Genomic DNA, 24,259 nt, shown 5'->3' on the forward strand with positions numbered 1-24,259 from the left:
CACCTCCCTGGATTTTTCATGTGATAGTCTGTCATTTGCCTGGAACCCACCCTCGGCAGGGCACAGGGTGTGTCTGTGGCTGGGTCTGGCAGCTGCTCCACTGCTTGTAATGACCCAGCTCAGCAAGTGTCCCTTTAAATCATTCCCTTGCCAAATCACAACCTTGAGCTGCAGCTGCTTCAGTTGATGTACTGCAGGTAATCCAGGATCACTTCAACACAGGACAGGTGAGTGTGATTGGGCTGGTTTCATCATGCACTTGAAGAGGAGTCTGTGGTGAGTCTCCTCCATAGGCTTCCTTCCTCTGTCAGGACAAGACATCCATGGCTGAAGCTGGCATGGCACTTGTGACCAGTTGCCATAGCTCTGTTTTACTGTCTTGTAAGTGGAGATTCAACAGAGAGGCTTGTGGGTGTGGCAAGTCCTGTCCCTGCAACCCCAGACTTTACTCAGTGAGCTGTTCCAGCCCTCCTCTTGAAGTGGAGTTTCATACCCAGCAAACCTTTCCAGGTTCCACCTGTGATGCTATCCCATTTGGGATCATGCCATGCCAGGGATTTTCACTCCCCAGAATAGAAAGAGACAGAATTGTAAAGATTGCCATGGATTCTAGTGCAATAAAGTCTACATTGTGTCCCAACTTTTTCTCTTCTGATTCGTTTCTGCTACATGGCATGAGCTCCACAGCTCTTCTTGCCCCACTCTCTCCACCCACTCCCCTGTGGGCTTACTGAGGGAAAGTATAAGATGAAGGACTTGCTCACCTCACAGGCTCCTGTATGATGGAACTAAGGGCCAGTGGGTGGTCTGGGTGAATGACCCATCTTACTGCACTGTTTAAAGCATGAGGCTGGACCTGAGAGTCACAGAATGTGTTCCTCACTTCTAACATGGAAGCTGGCCTTGGGCCAGATGAACACCCTCAGCCTGACCGTCATGGGGTTGTTGTGAGCATGGAATGGAGAAGAGGAGAATGATGCAACTTACAGGGGGACTGAGGTCACTACTGAAATGAGTGCATGATGAGGCTCCTAACTGTGTATCTGCTTCACAAAGAGGCTTCTCTGGCACTCAGGGGGGAAGGCATCTGTGCAAATAGCACTGGGGTGAGCTGAGTTCCCTGTGTCAGTGGTATGAGGAGCCCTGTGTCAGTGGTATGGGGAGCCACTGCAGTATTTAAGAGGGCCTGCCCATGGAACATGCTGGCATGCAGGGGGTGGGGAATGATGGCGACCACATGCCTGTCATCAGTGGAGGTCTCTCTCAGGGCACAGGGTAAGAGAGGAAAACGGGGCTCTTCTGAGCAACATGGTCTCTGTCAGGGAGCAAGGTGGGAGAGGAAAATGGGTGTCTCCTGAGTTGCCCTTCCCAGCCCCAACTATTACATGCAATAGCATCTGTCCTCAGGACTGGATACTCCTGTCAACACTAAGTGACCCTCCCCTCATGCCACCCCTCCTTGGCAGTACACCATGAGGCCACACTGTAATGGAATAACCATGGAGATAGGCTCACAAGCAGCCAGCTATACTTCCCTCCCCCTCCGCCGCAGCGTAACTTGGCCACTAGGGAGCTGACTAGCAGCACCTGGGTTGCAGGGTGGCCAGCCACTGCAGTGTAGGTGCAGCTCAGCATTGCTCTGTCCTCTTCCTACTACTAACTATGAAATAATTACTCATCTGGAATAAAACCACGTAAATAACTTAGGGGAAGCAATTTAAAAACAATTTAAAAACAAAAAACCAAAAAAACCATTCTAAGCTGCAAATCTTCCTGGATAGCATTACTTGCAACATTCTGCTTTAATGAACAGATTTTTAAAATATGAAGTCAAGCAACTGCTACATTTAAACCTCACAGTCAACTTTTACACTATTTAATGTTACAATGACTTAAAACTGAGTGTCTCTGCAGTATATCTAGCTAAATCTGCTATTATCCTATAATTAAAATAAATATGTTGATAGCTTTTCATAATATATTGAAAATAATTATGTCATATTCTAGTGTGACTGATCATATAATTATGACCAGTGATTTTTTTGTAGAAAAAGCACAGCTGGAACTTTTTTGTATATTAAGCCACACCCCCTGACATCACCATTGTTTCACATAGGACTTTTTGTAGAAAAAGCCCAGCAGGAACTCATTTGCATATTAGGCTACACCCTCGGATGCCAAGCCAGCCGGAACTGCGTTCCTGCTCAAAAAAAGCACTGATCATGAAAGAGTAAGTAACTATATATTTGGCATAGATTGAATTACTGCTTGTTATTAGCTTTATTAGTGAAGCTTTTACCAAATTCTGAAATAGAAAAAAAGCATTATGACCTCCACAATATATTTCTTAGTTGAAATAATAAATGGGAAGATAAGTTAATACAAATACATAAATTACATATTAGCACCAACATTATGTAATTATGGAATCTGATATGACACACAACTATCATAACTCTTAAACCATTACACATAAATTTAGTTTCATCCACAATATTTTTTATGATGCCACCAGTCTCAAGACTGCAGCCTTTTTTAAGGGTTCAAATAGTAGAGTTGAGTGAGTACATACCTTTACTTGGTATTTAAGAAGTATATCCCTATTTTTAATGGGTTTTTAAAGATATCCCAAGATAATGTTTTACATTATTTCAATAAAGCAACACAAAACATTAGGTGTACAATTCAGTTTAACTGCTTACCATTCACAATGACAATGATATCCCAGAAGTCAATTTCTCCTCTGGCTTCAACTCTTCCTTCACATCTGTAAACTCCTTCATGACTTTTGTTGATTTTAAAAATCTGAAGATTATTGTTTGGTAACACAGCAAATCTATCTGGAAAGGCATGTAATAGATAAAGTGGCATTAGCAATTAAAAGCACTGCCGTGAACATGGTTATGAATTGCTAAGACTCGAGGACTTGTGTTCATCAAACTGCAAAAGTATTCATCAGTAAGAAATTATCTATGATCAACTCTTTTCATTCCCATCTCTATCTCCTTCTCCGCCATGTGTATACGTGTTCACTATTCAACATAGAAAAGTCTTCATTGCCATTAAAAAATGCATTCAGCCCAGAATGTATCATGTTAAGAATATACCTGCAGGAACTTAAATAACTCAGAACTAAAATTATTAAAGGAAAACTAAACACATGAAGACAGCTTTGTTAACTCTTTTGTCATTTGGATAATATTCATACAATCTTGTTTCTGATTTCTAAATAATATTGATGGAAAGAAAACAGAACATAGCTTAAAGCTCTGTTGGAGAAAAATATGGTTACCCAAATTAATAGGAATTGATCTGATCATTCTTAAATACATGGCTATCCATATTTAATCTTCTAATTGTTAATAAAGATGAAAACCTTAAAAAGTCCATTACTTTCTTCTTATTGCTGAATCAAATTATAAATATTTTCAGTAGGTTATATCCTTGACAAGAAAGAAGCTTTCAATCCTAGGCAATATTTTTCAAAACAGGTGATTTTGTTTTACAAGTATCTATGAATTCAAAGCTATCATTTTCTAAGGGCACTAATTAAACAGAAAGAGAGGCTATGGTGATAGGTTAAGAATATTTTTTTAAAAAGAATTATGGTCCTGGTAGGACATACAGGTTATGAATAAATCATCTATACATGACATCAAACATAAATTGTAAAATAGCCCAAAACCTTTATTCTGTCTAGTATCCAAACCTTTCTACTATTTAGTCAGATTATTAAATATTTGGGGAGGGATGGTGGCTCAGTGGTAGAGCATCAGCCTGGGAAGCAGAAGGTCCCAGGTTCAATCCCCGGCATCTCCAAGTAAAAAAGGGTCCAGGCAAGTAGGTGTGAAAAACCTCAGCTTGAGAACCTGGAGAGCCGCTGCCAGTCTGAGTAGACAATACTGACTTTGATGGACCAAGGGTCTGATTCAGTATAAGGCAGCTTCATATGTTCATATGTAAATATGTTCTCGCACAAATCAGAGCAGAATTTGAAATGAAATGTTGGAATTTTATAAGTTCACAGACAGCCAAAGATTTACCAAATTGTTCAGTTAACACTCTACCTCTTCAGTTTATCTTTGCTGTCCTTTAGGAGAGTTGAGACTAAAGTGTATTTCAGATGGAAGCTGTTTAGAAGTACTGGCTTACTAGTGGATAAGGAAGTTTCTGAAACTTGAATGAACAAAGGAAAAGCTTACTGGCAACTGTAACAGAAACAGAAGCCTGGGGCTGCAAAGATCTGTCTGTTGATAGCTGCAAAGCTAGCTGTTCACTACCATAGAAGAATGAATCTAATGGAATGATCTTGCATTATCAGATTTAGTCTGAACATTTTTACAGCAAATATGGGTCTCTGTAATTTCATCTCTGTTTGAAGTGTTCTGTATTCTGCAGTAATTTAGGCATCTATTCTACTCAGCCTTTGGAAATTTTCTGATCACCACTACACATCTCTTGGCAGATCACTTGATTTGAGTCATTTGATTTTTGATCACTTGGCGGAGTCATTTGATTTTTTAGCTTCTGGCTCTGGGTAAGAGAGGGAGGGTATAGGTAACAGAAGTAACCTGGCAACCAGTACGGAATTGATATCAGAGAAGAATAATGTGGCTAGCATAACATACCAGAGGTCATGGAAATGACCAGTCAGGAAGTCCAGTGACTATAACACTGCCCTGTGCAAACCTCTGTCTTTAAGATGAGAATTAAAAACTGACAATGACCATATTTTGATTGGTCTCAGGTACCCAACATGACTGATTCTTCTATATTTTTATTAGAACATTGGAATATAATATTTATATCAGTTGAATTTTAAATAAAACATAATTTAAAGAGTTACCAAAATACTAACTGTCAGCAATATTTGAGACTTCCTCATTTTGATACAGCCAGCTGACAATGGGTGCAGGTGAACTAGTAACTCGACAAATGACTTGTGCATCTTCTCCCTGAACAAATTCTTGTGGAGATGAGATATCTTGGAATGTAAGCTTTTCTAAGAAAGAATGAAACATCATTAATAGTTTATTCAGCTTTTTATTGAGAATTCATCTATCTATCTATCTATCTATCTATCTATCTATCTATCTATCTATCTATCTATCTATCTATCTAACAGTATTTTTGTAGAGCATTCTTAATATCTGCTATTCATTATAACACCTATAACTGTAAAGCATAGTTAGCTCTGTTATCCCTATATAGGGAAGTGCCCAATGCTGAAAGAGAATGCCTTAAGTCCACACAGTATCACATATGACTGGATATAGTCTTTTGCTCAGCTACATAACCAAAGTTATGTATTATATGTCTGTTAATATATGCATATTTATAAAACTTCATCAGTTAATATATGGTTCTCTCTTCACTAAAATGTACTGTAGAAATTATATATTATCATAACATAAAATCAGCATAAAACAATATAGTTCATGAAGTCACATAATTTATTCACCACCAAAGCCAGGACTTTTTCAGTCCTGGCACCAACCTGGTGAAACTCTCTGCCAAATAACATCAGGGCCTATGCAATTCCTCAGGGCCTGCAAGGTAGAGACATTCCACCAGGCATTTGGTTGAGGACAGCAACAGTTTACATCACAGCTGGCACCCTTCCCTTGATCTCTGCCTCTCTGACTGATCAAATTCCTCTGTCCACATCCACGAGGTGCCCACATGCTGGAAGTTGGAGGGAAATGCAAATTTTGCTGCTTGATTTTAAGCTAATGTATTATATGTTATTATTTTGATGTTATGGTTTTAGACCCCCACCAGATTCATAAATATTTTAAAAATACAATATGGCACTGAATTTTTACTACAATGCATTTTACAGGGCATTCCTCAGCTTCCTTTCCAACATTCTTTGTAAACAAAAAACAAAAAAAAAACCAACCAACTTTTTATAACTAAGAAATAACCTGCACTATCAATACATAGTTGTATTTCTTCTGCTAGTAGAAACCCCCTTACATCAGAGGAAGTCCTTGTACAGGGGAAGGTGCTACCATTAGAGGACCAAATACATAAGATCCAGCCAAAAGCGTTCCAACCTTCTTTCAGTGTTGATTTATATCTTTTTCTTTTATTTTCGCCTTTTCTCCATGAGTCCAAATACAGAAAGTTGAACTTGCATGTTTTCTGATTTGTTTTAACAGCTGTCTTTGGATATAACTAATGTGAATCAGTGGAGAAAGCCTTCCAATACTAGTTCAATAAAGAAATAAAACAAAAGGAACTAATAATAAATGACACCAGGGGTCATTACATAGAAAAAGCTTTTCAAGAACTCATTAGCATAACTTATTTGCATAAATTATTTGCATATACCATACCCCCTGACATCACTGGAAGTGTGTCAGAAGACAACACCCACTGCTCAGACTCCACCCCTAAATCTCCAAGTATTTCCTAACTTAGAGCTGGCAATCTGGAAAAAAATTGCCTGAGCTACAGAAAGCAACTCACTCTTCAAAGTCCTCAATATCTCAGCACCGTTATACAGCAGTGTGCATCACACAGAAAACAGTAAGAAAAGACTTCCATCAAAACTACATCCCACAGCAAAAATCCAACTTTCCCTTACTTTCCTGAAGTTTTTGAACTGTGTCTGTTCCCGAGATCCTATTCTGACATATGAGATCCAGAAGCAGTCCTGGAAAAGCAAAAGCAGCTCACCTGTCACAAACAGCATGGCTCCCATTGTACTCATCCAACAGCTACCACTACAAACTCTTTCACAGAGAAATGTATTTGACAAGCAATCGCTCCCTCATTTTGAGACAAATAGAGGAGGGGAGGAAGAGAGACAGATGGGAGGAAAGAGTGAAAGAGGTGGGAAAAGAGAGAGAATAGATGGAGGAAGGAAGAAGAGACTTGAGGCAGCTTGTAGGGAGAGAGGTCTTGGCTTGGCCACCACTGACTGGCTCTTTGCCTCCTGTGGAGGGAGGGCGGGAGGAAGCCCCATGAGAAGACAAAGGATGTATGCCAGCCAGAGAGGATGCATGGCCTGTCAAGTTACTTTTGAGGGGGGGGAGATGGGGGACAGAAGGCAAAGGGAGATAGAGAAAGGAAGGGGGGGTGAGAGAGGCTTCTCACTCTGTACTCCAGACTTTTGTGACCCACATCCCAGAGAGATTATCTGGCTGTTAATTTTGTTCTTGAAAACAACCCTTTTCTGGGGAGTCTTTTAGGTGTCCAGAAAGTCAAGTCTGGTTTCCCTGACTGGGACTTGCCACTTCTTTCTGGTTTGCACCATTTTTCTTTCGTTAATTTTATTTTGCACTAATTTGATTGGTCCAGTAAAAGGCCTTACATTTATTTTGTTCTTGTTTCTGTAACTTTATTTTGCCAGTAGGGCTGTACACACACACATACACACACACAAATTCAGTAATATCCAGATATGGAGATATTCAGGGCCAAACTATCCAGAATTCCAGATATTTCTGAATACCAGTATCCAGTATATCAGAATATATAGGAGATATCTGGATATTTCCAGATATTTGGCCCCATTATACCCTGTGGGCCATTAAAGTCAAAGGCAACGTATAGTATAATGGAAGCTGCCTGAAGAGGAAGGGGTTTGGAGGAGAGACCCCAAAACTGCAGGGCGGCTTTAAGGGACTCCTCCCCAAGGAACCCCAAAGTCCCAAAAAGATTGGAGGGGCACCCAAAGAGTGTGCCTCCATCCCATCATTATATTCTAAGGGTTTTTGAAGTCAATGGCACGACATAGGGTATAATCAAAGGCAGCTGAGGAGCAGGGGTTTTGCGAGAGAGCCCCCAAAATGGCAGGGCAGCTGCAGGGGACTCTCCCCCCAGGGAATCTCAAAGTCCCAAAAAGATTGAACCAGGGGATCCAATTCCAGGGACACCGAAAGAGGGTGCCCCATCCCACTATTATACCCTATGGGCCATTAAAGTCAATGGCAAAACATAGAGTATAATGAAAGGCAACTGGCAGGCAGGGGGTTTGAGGGAGAGCCCCCCAAACCGCAGAGCAGCTGAAGGGGATTCTCCCCTAAGGAACCCTCAAGGTTGAAAAAGACAAGACCTGTCTGTGGGCACCCTGAAAGTCTTTACAAAGGCACACAACCACACCCACACCACCAGCAGTTCAATAGGTCAGGTCACCACCAGGCCTTGCCAAACTTGTCTCAGGCTCCAGAGAGGAACAGCCAAGCAAAGGCCAACCACCCAGAAACCAAAAGCTGGCCAAACCACACACATATACCCCAACACAACCAGGAAAAACAGTAAAACACCACCAGCAGTTCAACAGATCAGTAAGCTACCACAGCCTGGCCAAGGGGAAACAGAGGAAGAAATCAGACACTACACAACCAGGTCAACCAAAGCTTGGCAGAAATTTAACAGGCAATTACAAAAAATTAACAGGCAATTCCAATTAAAAAAACCAGAAAAGATTATAAGAATAACACTGATTAAAATAAACACATTAAGCCAGGCCATGCCAGAGCCGCCACCCATCCCCCAGCAACGCACCCCCCAACAGAAAACCACCCACTCAAAGCAGGAGGAAAACTCAAGGTTTTAAAAGTTAAAAATAAAAACCTGCTTCTAATCTGAGCAGAAATCCCCCCATAAACACAAAAAATCAGTCATCTCACCAGTCCTATAGTCCAGTAGTACAGCCAGGAACACCAGCAGCAAAGGCCAGGCGACAGAGAGCAGAGCAGAGCACTGCCAAATGGCACAAGAACTCACTCATAGTCTCTACATGGCAAGTTGGCAACACAGCAGCAGTAGCAACGGAGATTAGGTTCGCCCTTCCCCCTTCCTTGCCGGAGCGCACAACAGACCTGAGACATGGATTTTGCAAAATACATGGCTGTGACTGGATTAGGGGGCCCCTCCTCCCCTTTCCCCAGCAAGAAGGGGTGAGGCCAGATGAGTTAGCTGATACTGTAGTCTGTGAAGCTCCGGCAGCCTGCAACAGCAGACTTGGAGAGACAGAGAATTCACCATGTGCATGGCCTTAAAAGGTAAAAAATAAATAAATAATTTGTATCTTCTCTTCAGGAAAGTCATTCCTGTGTGTTCCCCCTGGAAATGAGCCCTGAATGACACTACATCATTGTGGAACACCTGGAAAGACAGGTTGCTTACCTGTAACTGTAGATCTTCGAGTGGTCATCTGTGCATTCACACTCATGGGCTAGAGCGCCTGCGCCGATCCCCGAATTGGTACCTAAAAAGCCCGGGATTTTTTCACGCTCGGCACCAACGGGCATGCGCAGGCATCCCAGTGCGCATGCTCGCCAACGTGAGGATCCCGCCAGTTCCTTCCTGACTGCTGGAAGCCCCTACTGGCGGGAGACCATCAGCAGTGGGGAAGGAGGGCGGGTAGTGTGAATGCACAGATGACCACTCGAAGATCTACAGTTACAGGTAAGCAACCTGTCTATCTACTTCGTGGTCTCTGTGCTTCACACTCATGGGAGATTAGCAAACAAGACATACCTGGAGGTGGGAAGACGGTCAACAAGAAGAAACAGCTTGCAGCACTGCAGCTCCCAGACGAGTCCTCTGTTGAGCATGCACGTCCAGTGCATAGTGCTTCATAAAGGCATGCGGAGAGGACCAGGTGGCAGCCTTGCAAACATCCGTCAGGGAAATGCCTTTCAGGAACGCCACCTACGTCGCCATCGCTCTCGTAGAGTGTCCGCGAATAGGCCTAGGTAATGGCTTCTTAGCCAACAAATAACACAGTTTAATAGTCTCAGTGAGCCATTTCGACAGCCACTGAGATGAGATCCTGGAACCTAACTTAGGAGCAGCATTAGAAACAAAAAGCTGCTGGTCCTTACGAAAACTCTTGGAGCGACTTAAATAAAACAATAAAGCACGCTTCACATCTAGAGCATGCAACCTACTTTCCTCATCCGAGGAAGGTGTAGGATGAAAAGTGGTTAACAAAACTTCTAAGTTGAGGTGGAACTGAGAAACCACCTTGGGGAGAAATGAAATATCAGGAGCCTCCTGAAAAACTAGATATGGGTAGTCACAACGCATAGCCGTGAGCTCCCCTGCACGGCGTGCTGATGTGATGGCTACCAAAAAAGCAGTCTTCCAAGATAGAAGCTGTAACGAACATGTGGCCATCGGCTCAAAAGGACTTCGAGTCAGCCTATCCAACACTATAGTTAAATCCCATAACTGTAGGGGTGATCTCGATGGAGGATGAAGCCTAAGCAAACCGTTCAAAAACCTCTTAGAATGAGGGTGTGCAAAAACAGAGTGCCCCTCAACAGGTTCATGGAACGCAGAAATTGCTGCCAAATAAACCTTGATGGAAGAAAAAACAAGGCCAGCATCCAACAAAGATAACAAACTCAAAAATTACCGACAATCCCACCCTTTGGGGTGAAACTGAGGGATCAACTAAGAACTGCAGAAACCTCCATCGCTTCCTATCATAGGAAGCGTGGGTAGAAAGTTTCCTGCTGTTCAAAAAAACATGTTGGACTCTGCTAGAGAACCCACAGGGTCGATGAACCACGCTGTCAGCTTCAGGTAGGGCACATTGTGATGGAGTACATGACTGTCCTGAGCTGACAGAAGGTCCGGTTCTGCCAGAAACTGGTAGAAGACCCCCCTCGCCAGTTGGAGCAGGATCGGAAACCTGTTCTGGCGAGGCCACCCGGGAGTCACCAGGATACAGCATGGTCTCTCTCTTGCGATCTTGTTGACCACCCTCTTCAGTAGTGGCAGAGATTGGAACAGATAAAAGAACCGACCTACCCACGGGAACAGCAGACCGTCTACCAACGAATCCGAGCCCACTCTGGAGCAAAACAGAGGACACTTCCGGTTTTCGGCTATGGCAAAGACATCCTCCTGAGGATACCCCCAGAGCTGAAACACAGGTTGAAGGAAGCGCCACTGTAACTCCCCCTCATGTGAGGAAGCCACACCCCTGCTGAGGGAGTCTGCTTGCAAGTAGAGGACCCCTGGGAGATGCGCTGCCTTCACAAAGATGTTGTTGTCAAGGCACTCCAACCACAGATCCAGTGCTAGCGCACAAAGCCGTTGAGAGACTGTCCCTCCCTGTCTGTTGATGTAACAGAGGGCAGTGGTATTGTCTGTTAGCAGAGCAACAATCTTCCCCGCCACCATGGGCGGAAAGACCGAAGAGCAAAGTGAACTGCCAGCAGTTCCAAGTAATTTATGTGGCAGTGAGTCAATTTCAAAGGCCAAGGACCCCCCACACACAGATCGTCCATGTGGGCCCCGCAACCCCATAAAGACGCATCAGTTGTGATAGTCACAGTTGGTGCAGGTAGATGGAAGGGAGCTCCCTGACAAATGTCCTTTGACTTTCAGTGTTTGAAATGTCACAGGTGAAATTACAAACCTCTTTCACGGTGAGTCCAGTAACGGGCGAAACTGACGAAGAAACCAAAGCTGTAGGCCTTTCATCCTCAGCTTCGCAAAGAGCAGCACGCTTGTAGTCACCGCCATCAGCCCCAGCATCCGCTGCAGCTGCTGCGCCATGCCCCACTTTTGACTCTGCAGAAGTTCGACAAGGTTGATAATGTCCATCGCTCTCTGCTGAGGCAGAAACGCGCGATGAAGGTTCGTATCCAGCAAAGCCCCTATGAACTGAACTGTCCTTGATGGAGTAAGGTGTGATTTCTCCAAATTGACCTGCAGACCCAAGCTGTCGAGAAGACGAAGAGTGATGACAATGTGGGATGACAAACTCTCTTTTGACTCCGCCACAAGGAATCAGTCGTCGATGTATGGAAAGATGACTATCCCTTGAAGCCGGAGATGGGCAGCCACAACGCTTATCATTTTTGTGAACACCTGAGGAGCAGTGGACAGACCGAATGGAAGAGCCTTGAACTGGAAGTGCTGAGAACCTACTGCAAACCAAAGGAAACATCTGAACGCAGGATGGATGCTGACGTGGAAGTATGCATCCTTGAGGTACAGCGTTGCCATCCAATCCCCTTGGTTGATGAGGGGCAGAATTGTTTGCAGAGTGGACATTCTGAACTTCTGGTACAAAATAAATTTGTTCAGATTCCAAAGATCCATGATTGGTCTTAGACCCCCATCCCACTGGGGAACCAGGAAGTAACGAGAGTAGAAGCCTCCCATCCTGGCCTCCATTGGAATCCTCTCTATGGCTTGTTTCTGTAAGAGGTTGCTCACCTCCGCCAGCAGAGGTGGGGAAGGGGGAGTGGTAATTACCACAGATTGGTTCGAAATCTGAGCAAAATCTATTTTGTAGCCTTCTGCTACGATGGAAAGCGCCCACCTGTCCATAGTGATGGACTCCCAGGCCGACAGGAATGGGTGGAGTCGGATAGATGAAGTGGAAAAGGGGATGGTGATGCGTGCTGCCAGAAAGTCAAAGGCCCTGCTTTTGAGGGCGAGTGCCCTTGGACTTGCCGGTGGTCTGTGCTGAAGCATAACGGTTTCTGTTGTTCCCCCTGTATGGGGACCTACTCTCAGGTTCAGCAGAGCGAGGTCTCCACTGCTGTTCCAGGGAGAACTTTTGGTACGGCTTCTTTGCCTAAGGTTTGTGCCACTGTTTCTGTCTTGCAGCTCTGGAAGATGCCGGTACACCCAGGTTCCTGGAAGTTTTTATACTTTTATCCATTTCCTGGAGCGCATTGTTGGTGGTAGAGCTGAACAGGCCTTTGCCCTCGAAGGGCAGATCTTCAACGAAGGCCCTGGTGTCCTGCTGGAGAGCCATGGATCTGAGCCAGGAGTGGCAGCGGAGGCAGACGGCAGAAGTGATGGTCCTTGCTGAGACGTCGACCATGTGCTTTGCTGCAGCCAGTTGTTGTTTGGCTACAACAAAGCCTTCCTTCTGCAACTTCTTTGCAGCCAACCTCTTCTCCTCACTCAGGGAAGACAGGAGGGGGGTTAGTTGTTCCCACACTGAGTATTGGTATCTAGCCATGCACGCGGCATAGTTAGGTACCTTTGCTCCCAGCACCCCAGCAGAGTAGAACTTCCTCCCGATGTTATCTAGCTTCTTTCCCTTCTTGTCTGGTGGAGAGGAGTGTGTCTTGCGGGCCTTCGACGAGGAGGAAACGACCTCCAAATTTGGCTTTGGGTGTGTAAAGAGGAACTCAGGCCCAGACTCTTGGTACATATGGTCCGACCTTTTCGATGACATGGATGTAGAAGCAGGCTTCGCCCAGGGCTCCTTCACCGCCTGTAGGATGACCTACCTCACCGGCAGGGCAATTGCTGTAGACGTATCCCGCTGCATGATGTCCAACACGTTATCATCTACAATGGGTTGTGGCTGTGTCATTGGAAGCGAGAGGGGAGTGCCATCCTCTTCACCAGGTCCCTGTAAGACTTCAGATCCTCCAATGGTGAGATGGGAAGATCCTCAGCCGTATGAGATACCGGTGAAGGTTCCAAAGCCCAGTCTGGATTGTCGGTACCTACCTTGGAGTCCGATGATGAAGACTCTCTGCGTAGAGGATGTTCTGAGAGCACCGGAGTAGACTCTCTGATGGGTGACCGGATCGACACTGACGACTGAGGTTGGACTTCCTCCACCACCACGCCGCATCTGTCAGGTGGGACAGAGATTGATGCTGAAGGACGCCATCTAGAGTGTTGAGACAGCCTGGACATATGGGATGCCTCGGACTGCTGGTCCGAGTCTGTGAACTCGCGAGGAGGGTACCATTGGTACGGTGGGTAGGGATAAGCGTAAGGAGTCCATTGGCACTGCTCCCATAGTGGAAGCGGTGGGAAGCGACGAGCTACCAGCTCTTTCCGGCCTCTCGCCTAATCCATCGGTGCCGAAGGCTCCATCGGCGCCGACACCTCCACCTCCGAGACCAAGTAGCTCTCACTGCGACGCCTGAACCCTGAAGAGTGGGAGCGCTGAGTCAGGTCGATCTCATGCTCCAATGCCAATAGGTGCAGCTGTGAAGCACTGCCTCTGGACACCGAAGGGCTACGACGTAGGGACACCAAGATCTTCCTCGGTGGAGCTGTCAATGTCGAAGCGTCATGCGAAGGCGAAGGGGTGCAGGATGGTCTCTTCTTCCGCTTCTCCTTCGATTTCACCTTCTTCAGCGTGGATGATCGGGTCCCCGAGTCATCCCAACGCCTCTTAGCCGGGGTGTCCACTGACCCTTCAGAAGGCTGTTTCGTGGAACGACCGCGCTCGACCGGCATCTCGGTCCTGATCGGCAAAGTCTCAGCCGATGTGACTGTTGCGGCTGTGGCCTCACCCATCGGTACCAATGGGCCTGATGCCATCTTTTGAGGATGAAGTGCCAATTCGACCAAAGCCGCTGAAAGCTTCGCCACTCGATCCTTACAAGTTTGCTTGGAGAAACTCAGACAGTGTGTGCAAGAATCGACGCGATGTCCCTTGCCCAGACAGAGGAGACAGAAGGAATGGCCGTGGGGGGGGAGCAATCTTCTTCCCACAGGAGCGGCACCTCTTAAAAAAACCCCAACGTCTTTCCATAGACGCCCAGGAAAAAACTCCACCCAGAAAAGTCTCTAAGGGGGAATACACGGGAGAAAAACCAAGCCCTGAAGGGCAAGTCCAACAAACTTTTTTTTTAAACAACACCAACTATCAACAACTAACTAACTAACTACACTAAGAAAATAACTAACGGGCTATATACAACAGGAAAAAAGCTATCTAAGATTACTTTACCGACCGGGGACACAAAAGGAGATCCTCTCAGTGCAGCAGTCAGAAAGGAACTGGTGGGATCCTCGCGCTAGCGCTGGTGAGCATGCACACTGGGATGCCTGCGCATGCCCGTTGGGGCTGAGCATGAAAAAATCCCGGGCTTTTTAGGTACCGATTCGGGGATCAGCGCAGGTGCTCTATCCCATGATTGTGAAGCACAGAGACCACGAAGAAGATGCAAGAGATCTCAATGTTGGATTTTGAATGAAAAAATTGTTTAATTACAGGGTTGCCAATCTCCAGTTGTGGGCAGGGGTTCTCCAGCTAGGAGGCCCTCCCCCCGCTTCAGGGTCATCAGAAAGCAGAGGAGGGGGACAGAACTGTCTGCTGGGCACTCCATTATATCCTATGGAAACCAATTCCCATAGGGTATAATGGAGTATAGATTCCTGGGTATCTAGTGTTCTGGGAGTGCTGTTTTTTGAGGTAGAGGCACCAAATTTCAGCACAGTATCCAGAGTCTCTCCTCAAAACACCACCCATGTTTCAAAAAGATTGGGCTATGGTGTCCAATTCTATGAACCCTAAAGAATGTGCCTCTATCCTTCATTATTCCAAATGGAAGGAAGGCATTTTAAAAGTGTATAGTTCCTTAAATGTGATTGCCAGAACTTCCTTTGGAGTTCAAACATGCTTGTCACACCCTTGCTCCTGGCTCCACCCCAATGTCTCTCCACTTCCAAAGTCCCCAGATATTTCTTGAGTCAGACCTGGCAACCCTATATAATTAGCTGCTCTCATAGATACTTTGCAAACATACCTTGACACGCCACATATCTTCCTTATCTGACTGGCCCTGTTGAAGAAGGAATCTGGATAGTGTAATTTCTAGAATAATGGAAGGTCTCCAGGCTGAGAGGATGGAAGAGGGAACAAAGAGGGCCTTAGCATAAGAACGAAGGAGAATTCTGTCTCTTTGATGGAACCATTTGCTAGGTGTAGGAGATTTATGACAGCCTTCTAGACAGGGGGAGGACTGATTTACTTGGTTGTGATGTGCATGCTATTGGCATCAGAATGTCGGGTATGGGACTTATAGCCTTGGAATTTTTCACATTTCTTTCTATAGACCTTTCCTCCTGTTTACATATGAAGTATCTTTATGGTCACTGATAACAGCTAGAAGAAGATCTCAGTGTTCCTTGTCACATAAACACTTGCTAATTAATGTAAGATCACCCCAATTAGGTGTAACCAATGGGAAAGTGCCAACACACATGAGTTTTGTGTTTTTACCTGTCCTTATGTCATTTGGAGTATAAAACTCCTTGACTTTCCTGTTTTACCACCATAGATACCACCATGTACAGTGATAATACATAATGCAACTCTATGCAGAGTTATTTTAGTCTGACTGAATAAAAATGCATAGGATTGTACTGCTTGTACCATTCTGCAAAATGCTTACTAATCTTAGTAGACAATGCTTCTCAGAAAAAAAATCCAGCTATAATCCTACAACACATTCTGAAAATAGAAAACTAATGTTTTCTATTCCAATTATCTTTAGTTCTCTGGGGCCTCAGATAGAAGTCGTTGCCAAGTCTGTTACTAACCCTTTTTCTTAGTGTTGCTAAGTACTGGACCTAGCATGTTTTTCATGTCTTGCATGTTTTGCATGTCTTTTGTTTCTGAGACACATGCACTCTGGATGGCAGTTTCACATATGTTTCTTATATACAGTATTTAAAAGGAAATGAAGCCTTTCTAAGGTATAGAAAATATATTTAGCAAAGGAAATTTCAGTGCATCTGACCAATCCTGCCTATTTATATAACAAAAATATTTTATTTTGTTTGCTCTCAGTTTGGAAGATAAACAGTTGGAGCAAAAAAAAAGTTCAACAGGTTTAAGGCACTTCCACCAACTGAACTTTTCACCTGCCCTTGTTACAGGCCATGACTGCTCCAAAATTCTGTTTTTCGGGAACAGAGAATGTTGGGGGCAGCTCAGGGCAAAATAATGATCTGCAGTAGGAATACCTGGAACTGATAATCAACAAGCCTTTTCTGTCATTCCACAGGTGTAAGGCTGTATACATCAGTCACTCAACCATTATACTGCCTCCACTTCTCCCTTCAATGTTTCCTTCTTGATATATCAAATGTATTGGGACTCAGCTCGGATACAGGCAGCTTGGAGGGCTTTGTGGTGGAAGCTGAAAAGTGGTTGGTGGAAAAAAAAGAGTTAAATACTCTTCTTCTGAGAAGTATTACCTTCACTGAAAACTGTACCTTTCCACAGTCTTTTTGTAGCATAAAAGACAGTTAGGTATCCTTGTCCTATGTTTGCTAACAGCTTGTAGTACTGACCTAATTAATGGTAATGGCATGTGTAAGTGTCAGTATTTCTTCTACCCAGAGAGGTTAGCCATGTTAATCTGTTGCTGCAAAATAGTAAAGAGCCCAGTAGTACCTTTAAGGCTAACAAATTTTATTGCAGCATAAGCTTTCGAGAAACACAGCTCTCTTCATCAGATGAATACTTCTTCAAGATGCATATTTTTTCAAGTTACTACTAACACACATGCAGTAGCACCTGACTTCTGATTATTCTTAAACAGGCCTTTAATTCAGCAGGAGCTCACAGGAGTGCAGCTCATGAACCTTTCTGAGGATTCCCCCCTCCTCCTCCCCACCTACCTTATCCATTGAGTAGTAGGTGCAGCTACATAACAATCCCTGGATTAGGAGAGTGAAAGCCAGCCAGCCACCAGCTTTGCTACACTCCCAGCAGCCCTCATTAACCCCTGGAGAAGCCCACACCATCCTTTCTCCACTTCTTATGTGATTTGGGGGGGTGGGGGGGCTTGCTGGCCTTTTGACTATGGATGGGAGCAGCCAAGGAGAGCCCCAGGTGAGCAAAGCCTGCTTGGGCTGGCTGGATCTCTAGCCAGTCCAAGAAGCCTTGCTCGCCCAGGGTTCTCCTTTCTTGTGTCAGGTTGCTTTTGGCTGGTGGTGGAGTGGCATATGCTAATGATCCCCACCACCTATTTTTCTACAAAATGACCCCTGTTCTTAAATAATCAGCATTTATATTTCCAGACTGAATGGTCTGGCCTCCAAGCTCAGATGCAGTACTAAAGCAGTTGTTGGGATTTAGGTGACTATGTGCATTGTCTTAAATTCATGTACTCTTCTCAGTTACATGGATGTAAGATGCTTGAATATAAGGAAGACAGAAGGATGGAAGGAGACACAGTTTTATCTCCCACTAGTATGAGTTGCTTCCTATACTGCTGAATCCAACACTTATTTCTAGTAGCAGCAGCCATACTTTCACTGGTAGGAAGAGTGGAGGCATTCTTTTCCCTGGTACAGCATTTCTGGGAGGCTACATAGTGGGTGGGTTTTAGAAGAACAGACTGGCGATGCTTCTTGCTCAGTCCTCCAAGTCTACAAACACCAAATAGCAAGCTAGATAGCTAGTCTACAAACACCAAACAGCAAGCTAGATCAGTCTCCTTCCTGTCTGCTCTGCTTTCACTCACCCTCTCTAACCAGTAGAATGTAATCTCAGGGAACTTCCTCCCTCCTTGTTCTCCTCCTCTTCCTTCTTCTTCCCTGCATGCATCAGGAGGAACAGCATGGTGTCTCTCCTCCTGATTTGAACTAAGCAGATGGCCCACTATCAATCCAAAGCCATACATAGTTAGCTAGAATAGTCACTCGTTCTCTCCACTACACTTATATGTTCCTATAAATAAATCCACCAGTATTGGTTTATTAACTTAAAGCAAAGGTTGTCTCTACAATTTGTGAGATAGCGTGGTAACTGTTAGAATAGGTAATGCTGCTGCACTGAAGCTCAGAAGGAGCACTCTGCTAAGTGAAAGTAAGGACAGCTGCCTGACCTAGGCTTCCCAACCCTCCCGCCCTGGCGGGGGACCCCAGGATTTCCAGCCTCTTCCCCTGCTCCCCCAAAAAATGGAAGCGGGGGAAGGGGGGAAATGGCACCAAGGAGCAAGGCGAGCCGCCCCATCTCGGAGCGGGCGATGCCGCTGCACGGCTGCCGCCTCTTCTCCGCTTCACCGTAGCTGCTCCTTTGAGATGGGCTCAGGCTGAGCCCATCTCGGAGGAGCAGCTAAGATGAAGCGGAGAAGAGGCGGCAGCCGCGCAGCGGCATCGCCCGCTCCGCCTCTGAGGTAAAATCAGAGAAGGGGAGGGTGGAGGCAGGCCAGGAGCATGGCGAGCCATGAATCTGGGTCCTTCTAGGACCCGGACTCGTGGCTCGCCACACTCCTGGTCTGCCTCCACCCTCCCCTTCTCTGATTTCACCTCAGAGGCAGAATGGAGCGGGCGACGCTGCTGCGCTGCTGCCGCCTTTTCTCTGCTTCATCTTAGCTGCTCCTCCGAGATGGGCTCAGCCTGAGCCCATCTCGGAGGAGCAGCTACGGTGAAGCGGAGAATAGCCCCCCCCCGCATGCATTTGGCAGGCACATCCATTCCCTCCCTGGGCTGCAGAAAGACTGTTGTGCCAGACTTTGAATTCTGAGCTCCCTTTCCATTCTGCACGAGCCCAGGCATCTCCACTGCCCCCCCATCTCCTTAGCCTCCCTCTCCTTCCTCAAAAGGCACCCTTGGTCCTCCCTCTCTCTCTGCCCCATTCCACAGGTCTGCCCCTCCTTGCTGAATTCAGCAGCAGTAAAGAAACACAAGGCTTCCCCCTCCCACACCAGGTCCCACTCAAGAAATATCTGGGAACTCTGAGGGTGGAGCCAGGAGACTTTGGGGGTGGAGCCAGGAGCAAGAGTGTGGCAAGCACAAGAGTTCTGGCCATCACATTTAAAGGGGACCACACAGTAAAGCTGCAGTACTGCAGCTGGAGCCCTCTGCTCACAACCTGAGTTCGATCCCAGCGGAAGCTGGTTCAGGTAGCCGGTTCCAGTTTGACTCAGCCTTCCATCCTTCTGAGGTCAGTAAAATGTGTCCCCAGCTTGCTGGGGGGAAAGAAATCAGAGAAGGGGAAGGTGGAGGGAAGGAAGGCATTTAAAAAGTTGTGAGGTCCCTTTAATTGTGATGGACAGAACTCCCTTTGGAGTTCAATTGTGCTTGTCACACCTTTGCTCCTAGCTCCACCCCAGTGTCTCCTGGCTTCACCCCCAAAGTCCCCAGATATTTCTGGAATTGGACTTGGCAACCCTAGCCTGACCAGTCCAGCCTTCCTAAACCAGACCCAACAGTGGGAGCCTGATCCATGACTAGAGCTCTATATTTAAGTACTGGGGACACAGCCCTATGTATTTTCCATATTAGAGCACACATGTGTGTTTATAATATGCTAACTTTTTACAAATTGGAATGAACATACATTTTATTAAAAAAAAGATTTGCTTAAAATGTACCTTACTGCTTTATGAGACAGAATATTTTAGTTATCTAAATTAACATTAAATGAAGTCAAAAGTAAACTATATATAGCATGCCTTATGTTTATTTATTTATTTATTTATCTAATCAGATTTGTATTCCACCCTCCCCTTCAGGGCGGCTAACAACATTTTTTAAAAAAAACTACTCAGCTTAAAAATAAGACAATATAACACAACAACAATATAACAATTTATAAAACTATAAACTGATCATCCAAGATTCATTTAGCAATCTGAATGAAATCTGGTTATTGTAAAAAAGATTACAGTAGAATATTTCTGGAAAATTAGTTTCCCTTATTCATCTCTTCTCAATGAAACCTCTTCACTGTGTATTAACAAAAAGGTTCTGTATTCATATTATATAAAGTAGGGACATGAGGTTGGTGTGCCTGGAATATCAAGCACTATTAAAGTCCCCCCCTCTTATGCTTATATTTTACCATGCTTTACATTTTACATAAAAATAGATCAGTCTCTTGGAAGATACAGTTTGTATGTTATTGTCAATTCATTTTCTACATAACAGATAAAAAGAGAAAGCATAGTTGCTGGATTTATTTTACCATTTATATTTTACTTACGGAAAATTTCCAAAACAACAGTGGCTTCTTGTGTTTGTCCTTTAGAATCTGTAGCTTGACACCTATATATTCCAGCATCTTCCACGTTTGCATTGTAAATGGTTAGCCGTGATCTAACACCTTCTTTCTGAACCACTATTCTTTGACTGGAAGTAATCTTTTCTCCTTGAGGATTATACCAATCTATACTCTCAGCCTCACCAATCACTAAAAAAGAGTAATAACAATAACAATTACAATAACAATTACAATAATAACAACAAAACAATAACAATAATGACAATAATAATAATATATTCCAATAGCTAACGTTCCTACCTAGAAATATATTTCAGAAGAATTTACTATTTTGAGGCAATATGAACTGATCGCATTTTGGCTCTAAGGGTAATCATGGGGTTGATTCACCTACAACATGGCTTTTGTGAGTGACAAACATGCTAGATTAGTATACTAATAGCACAGTCCTAAACAGAATTATGTCCTTCTAGACCCATTGACTGTTTACAATTGTGTATTAACAATGCATTAACTGAAACCATGCAGAAAATTTACAAATGGATTAACTGAAAAACTGGAAGTACATATGGGGTGCGGTCACATGTACCATTAGTGACGACACAGCTCCATCTGGCTGACGGATTAAATGTGTTTGTTCAGACATGCACATCTGGCAATCGAGTGTCATCCGGGGTCATTCCGACTCGCTGCGGATCAGTGCCGCGTTAATTTGACAGCACATAAAGTCCGGCACTTTTTCAAAACAGCGGCACAAGATCGGCTTTTTGTTGTTTGGACAGCTCACGCGTGATACTGCCTCTCACCTTTTTTTTAAAAAAAAAAGCCCCAGCAGACATGCGCATTGGCAGATCATCCGGGAATCTGAGGTGACACTTCTGCTTCTCCAATCAACACAGGATCGGAGGGGGGGGGAATGTTATCCCACTATTCAGAACAGGAAAAAATTCTTTTTTTTCAATGTGGAGGATTTCCAGATATCACTGTCACTGCCAATTTCTAGGAAAATAATTCCTGGCAGTTCCGTGGTTTGGAACCGCAACGTTAATTCTGGAAACTTTTGCCCTTCCCCCTGCCGCTGAAGAAAGTTTTGATTTCCCAGCTCCAAACAGTTGGAAGCATGTTCAATGGACCCCCTCCCCTCCCAGAAATCACTATCTGATTACGCATACTCCAAAAAATGAGCGTGATAGTATTGGATGTATGATTGCGCACAACAGAATGAATCGCATTCTTGGATGCTCGTCTGAACTGCCCTGCATCGAATCAATATTCAGCAGTTCAGATTTGAGCGCTACACACACACTTTTAATGGTACGTTTGTCCGCACCCATGGTGCAAAATTTTGCTGTTAGAAAAATCTGCTCACACCCCATGATCCTTTTTTTTTTTTTAACAGAGCTTCTGGAATTGTCATCTTAGGGTAAACAGGTGTCTGGAATCCTTGCTTGTAAATCAACTAGCAACCACATCTATAAAATGCATTTATTTTCATGGAAACATCACTTTGCTACTTTTATTGTTGGTTCTCCCACTAAAATGAGAATTAATTTGTCCTTAGGTTGGGTAAAAGGACACTTTACAAAGTAGCTGGGACCAAGGAATCCTACTGAGTACTACTAATACTTACTGTTATTCACTAAATGGAAAATCTGAGAGGAGGGGGCAAATTTTTAAATTTATCTCCATGCAGAAAATCAACACTAGTGATGTGCGGGATAAGCCTACACAACATTTCGACTGACCAAAAGCAACAACAACTACTCTGCATTTTTGAAGCATATACATAGTTTCATTTCTTAAACATGAATAATCTAAATACAGAAGTATGAGAAAGCAAGCAAGCAATATTTTTCCTATTACAACCATAAAATTAAGAAAGGGAACTTGCTCTGGATACATGAACATATAACACCACTATCAAACACTACAGCAACTATCCAGGAAGATGAAAAAAAGCTTCCCCTCTCCCCCTACCATGTCTCTTCCAAATGAAGCTATCTGAGAGATGATTCCCATATGTACTCCATTAAAAGTGGCTTATATATAACCCAGCATGTTACTTAAATAAAAGCTTTCAGCTTTGCATTTCAAAGGAAAGAAGTACAGTTATGTCAGAGAGGGTATATACTCCAGTAGGCCAGAGAATGTAAGAAAAATAGATTCACTCACAGAAACATTATGGGTGAAAATAGTGTGCCCAAAAGGAAGCTTAATTCTGGGAGTTTTATATTGCCCACCAGATCAAAGGTTAGAAGATGATTTAAAAGCAGCAGAAAAGTTCAGGAAAGCAGCTAGATGAAATAATTGTGTTGTACTAGGTGATTTTAACGACCCACACATAGATTGGGTCAATATGTGTTCCAGCCAGGAGAAAGAGATTGGGTTTCTAGATGCTCTTAATCACTGTGCCATGGAGAAGATGGTCATTGAACCTACCAAAGGGGAGGTGATCCTGCATTTGGTCCTAAGTAATTCCCAAGACCTGGTAAGAGATGTAAATGTGATAGCACTGGTTGGGAACAGGACCATAATGTTCTTAAGTAACATTTATGTAAATAGGGAGTTACCCAAAAAAAGCCAACACTACTGCATTTAACTTTAACTTCTCTCAAAGAAGGGGCTTTTGAAGAAGAAACTGAAAGGAAAGGAAAAGAAGGTCAAATCCCTTTGGGAAGCTTGATGACTATTTAAAACTACAATTCTAGAAGCTGGGATAAAAAGTATACCACAAGTTAGGAAAGGTACAAATAGGTATTTAAAAAGGCATGTATGGTTAACAAAAGTAATGGAAGCAGTAAAAGGTAAGAAGGATTCCTTTACGTGGTGGAAGAAGTGGTGGAAGAATTACCTCACCATGGCCCTGTTCACACATTGTGTTGAGTCCGTGTTAAACTGATCCAGTTCTGTTCTGAATATCTTTGTTCCGGATATTATCAATCAGTCTGCCATACTGCAATTCAAATCATTCCGCGGTGAATCCGTCTTCTGCTGTCCACACGACGGTACCATGCAGTTCTTTTTTCGCCACTTTTATGTGCACATGTACATATGCACACATGCACATAGGTTACAACATTATGTGGTTATGCAGTTATGTGCATATTGCTAAGTAGTAAAAAAAATTGGCAACCATAAACCAGATGTCTGAGGCTCCTTTTGCTCCGGGACAGCCTTCAGACATCCGGAAGTTGGTCGAGAACTATCCAGATGGGAAAACTACGAGGTGAAACCGGAGAACTCAAAAAACACTGCAAAGGAACAGGTAACAAAATACTCCGGTTCCGAGAAGGATTGGGGGGGGGGGGGGGAGGCTACTACAAGTTAATACCAGGAGGCTGTCTAATCAGCCACTTTTAATCCGTTATGAAACAGCAGCGACAACTGATTATACTGTGCATCTGAACAGCCCCTTAGATTAGTCTGGAAGACTAGTCTAAGTGAGGTAAATAAAAGGGAGAACAGGCTTTGACAAATAAAATGCAAATTGGTGATCAGACAGGTAAAAAGGAACTACTGCAAAAACCATAAAGACTAATATTAAAAATTTCTTCA

General features: G+C 44.1%; 1 protein-coding gene across 4 annotated transcripts in view; it reads right to left on the reverse strand.

The window, feature by feature from the left end:
- The window catches only part of NCAM2 (neural cell adhesion molecule 2), a 525,500-nt gene that overhangs the window by 290,676 nt on the left and 210,565 nt on the right, over positions 1-24,259 (reverse strand). For all 4 annotated transcript variants that reach the window (XM_060234386.1, XM_060234385.1, XM_060234388.1 and 1 more), the window contains exons 3-5: positions 20,687-20,893; positions 4,859-5,002; positions 2,703-2,840 (exon numbers count right to left, since the gene is read on the reverse strand). In XM_060234386.1, the coding sequence (XP_060090369.1) occupies positions 2,703-2,840; positions 4,859-5,002; positions 20,687-20,893 (489 nt within the window). The remainder of the gene's footprint in view (positions 1-2,702; positions 2,841-4,858; positions 5,003-20,686; positions 20,894-24,259) is intronic.

Source organism: Heteronotia binoei, chromosome 3 (assembly GCF_032191835.1).
Source record: "Heteronotia binoei isolate CCM8104 ecotype False Entrance Well chromosome 3, APGP_CSIRO_Hbin_v1, whole genome shotgun sequence".
NCBI classification, from domain to species: Eukaryota; Metazoa; Chordata; class Lepidosauria; order Squamata; family Gekkonidae; genus Heteronotia; species Heteronotia binoei.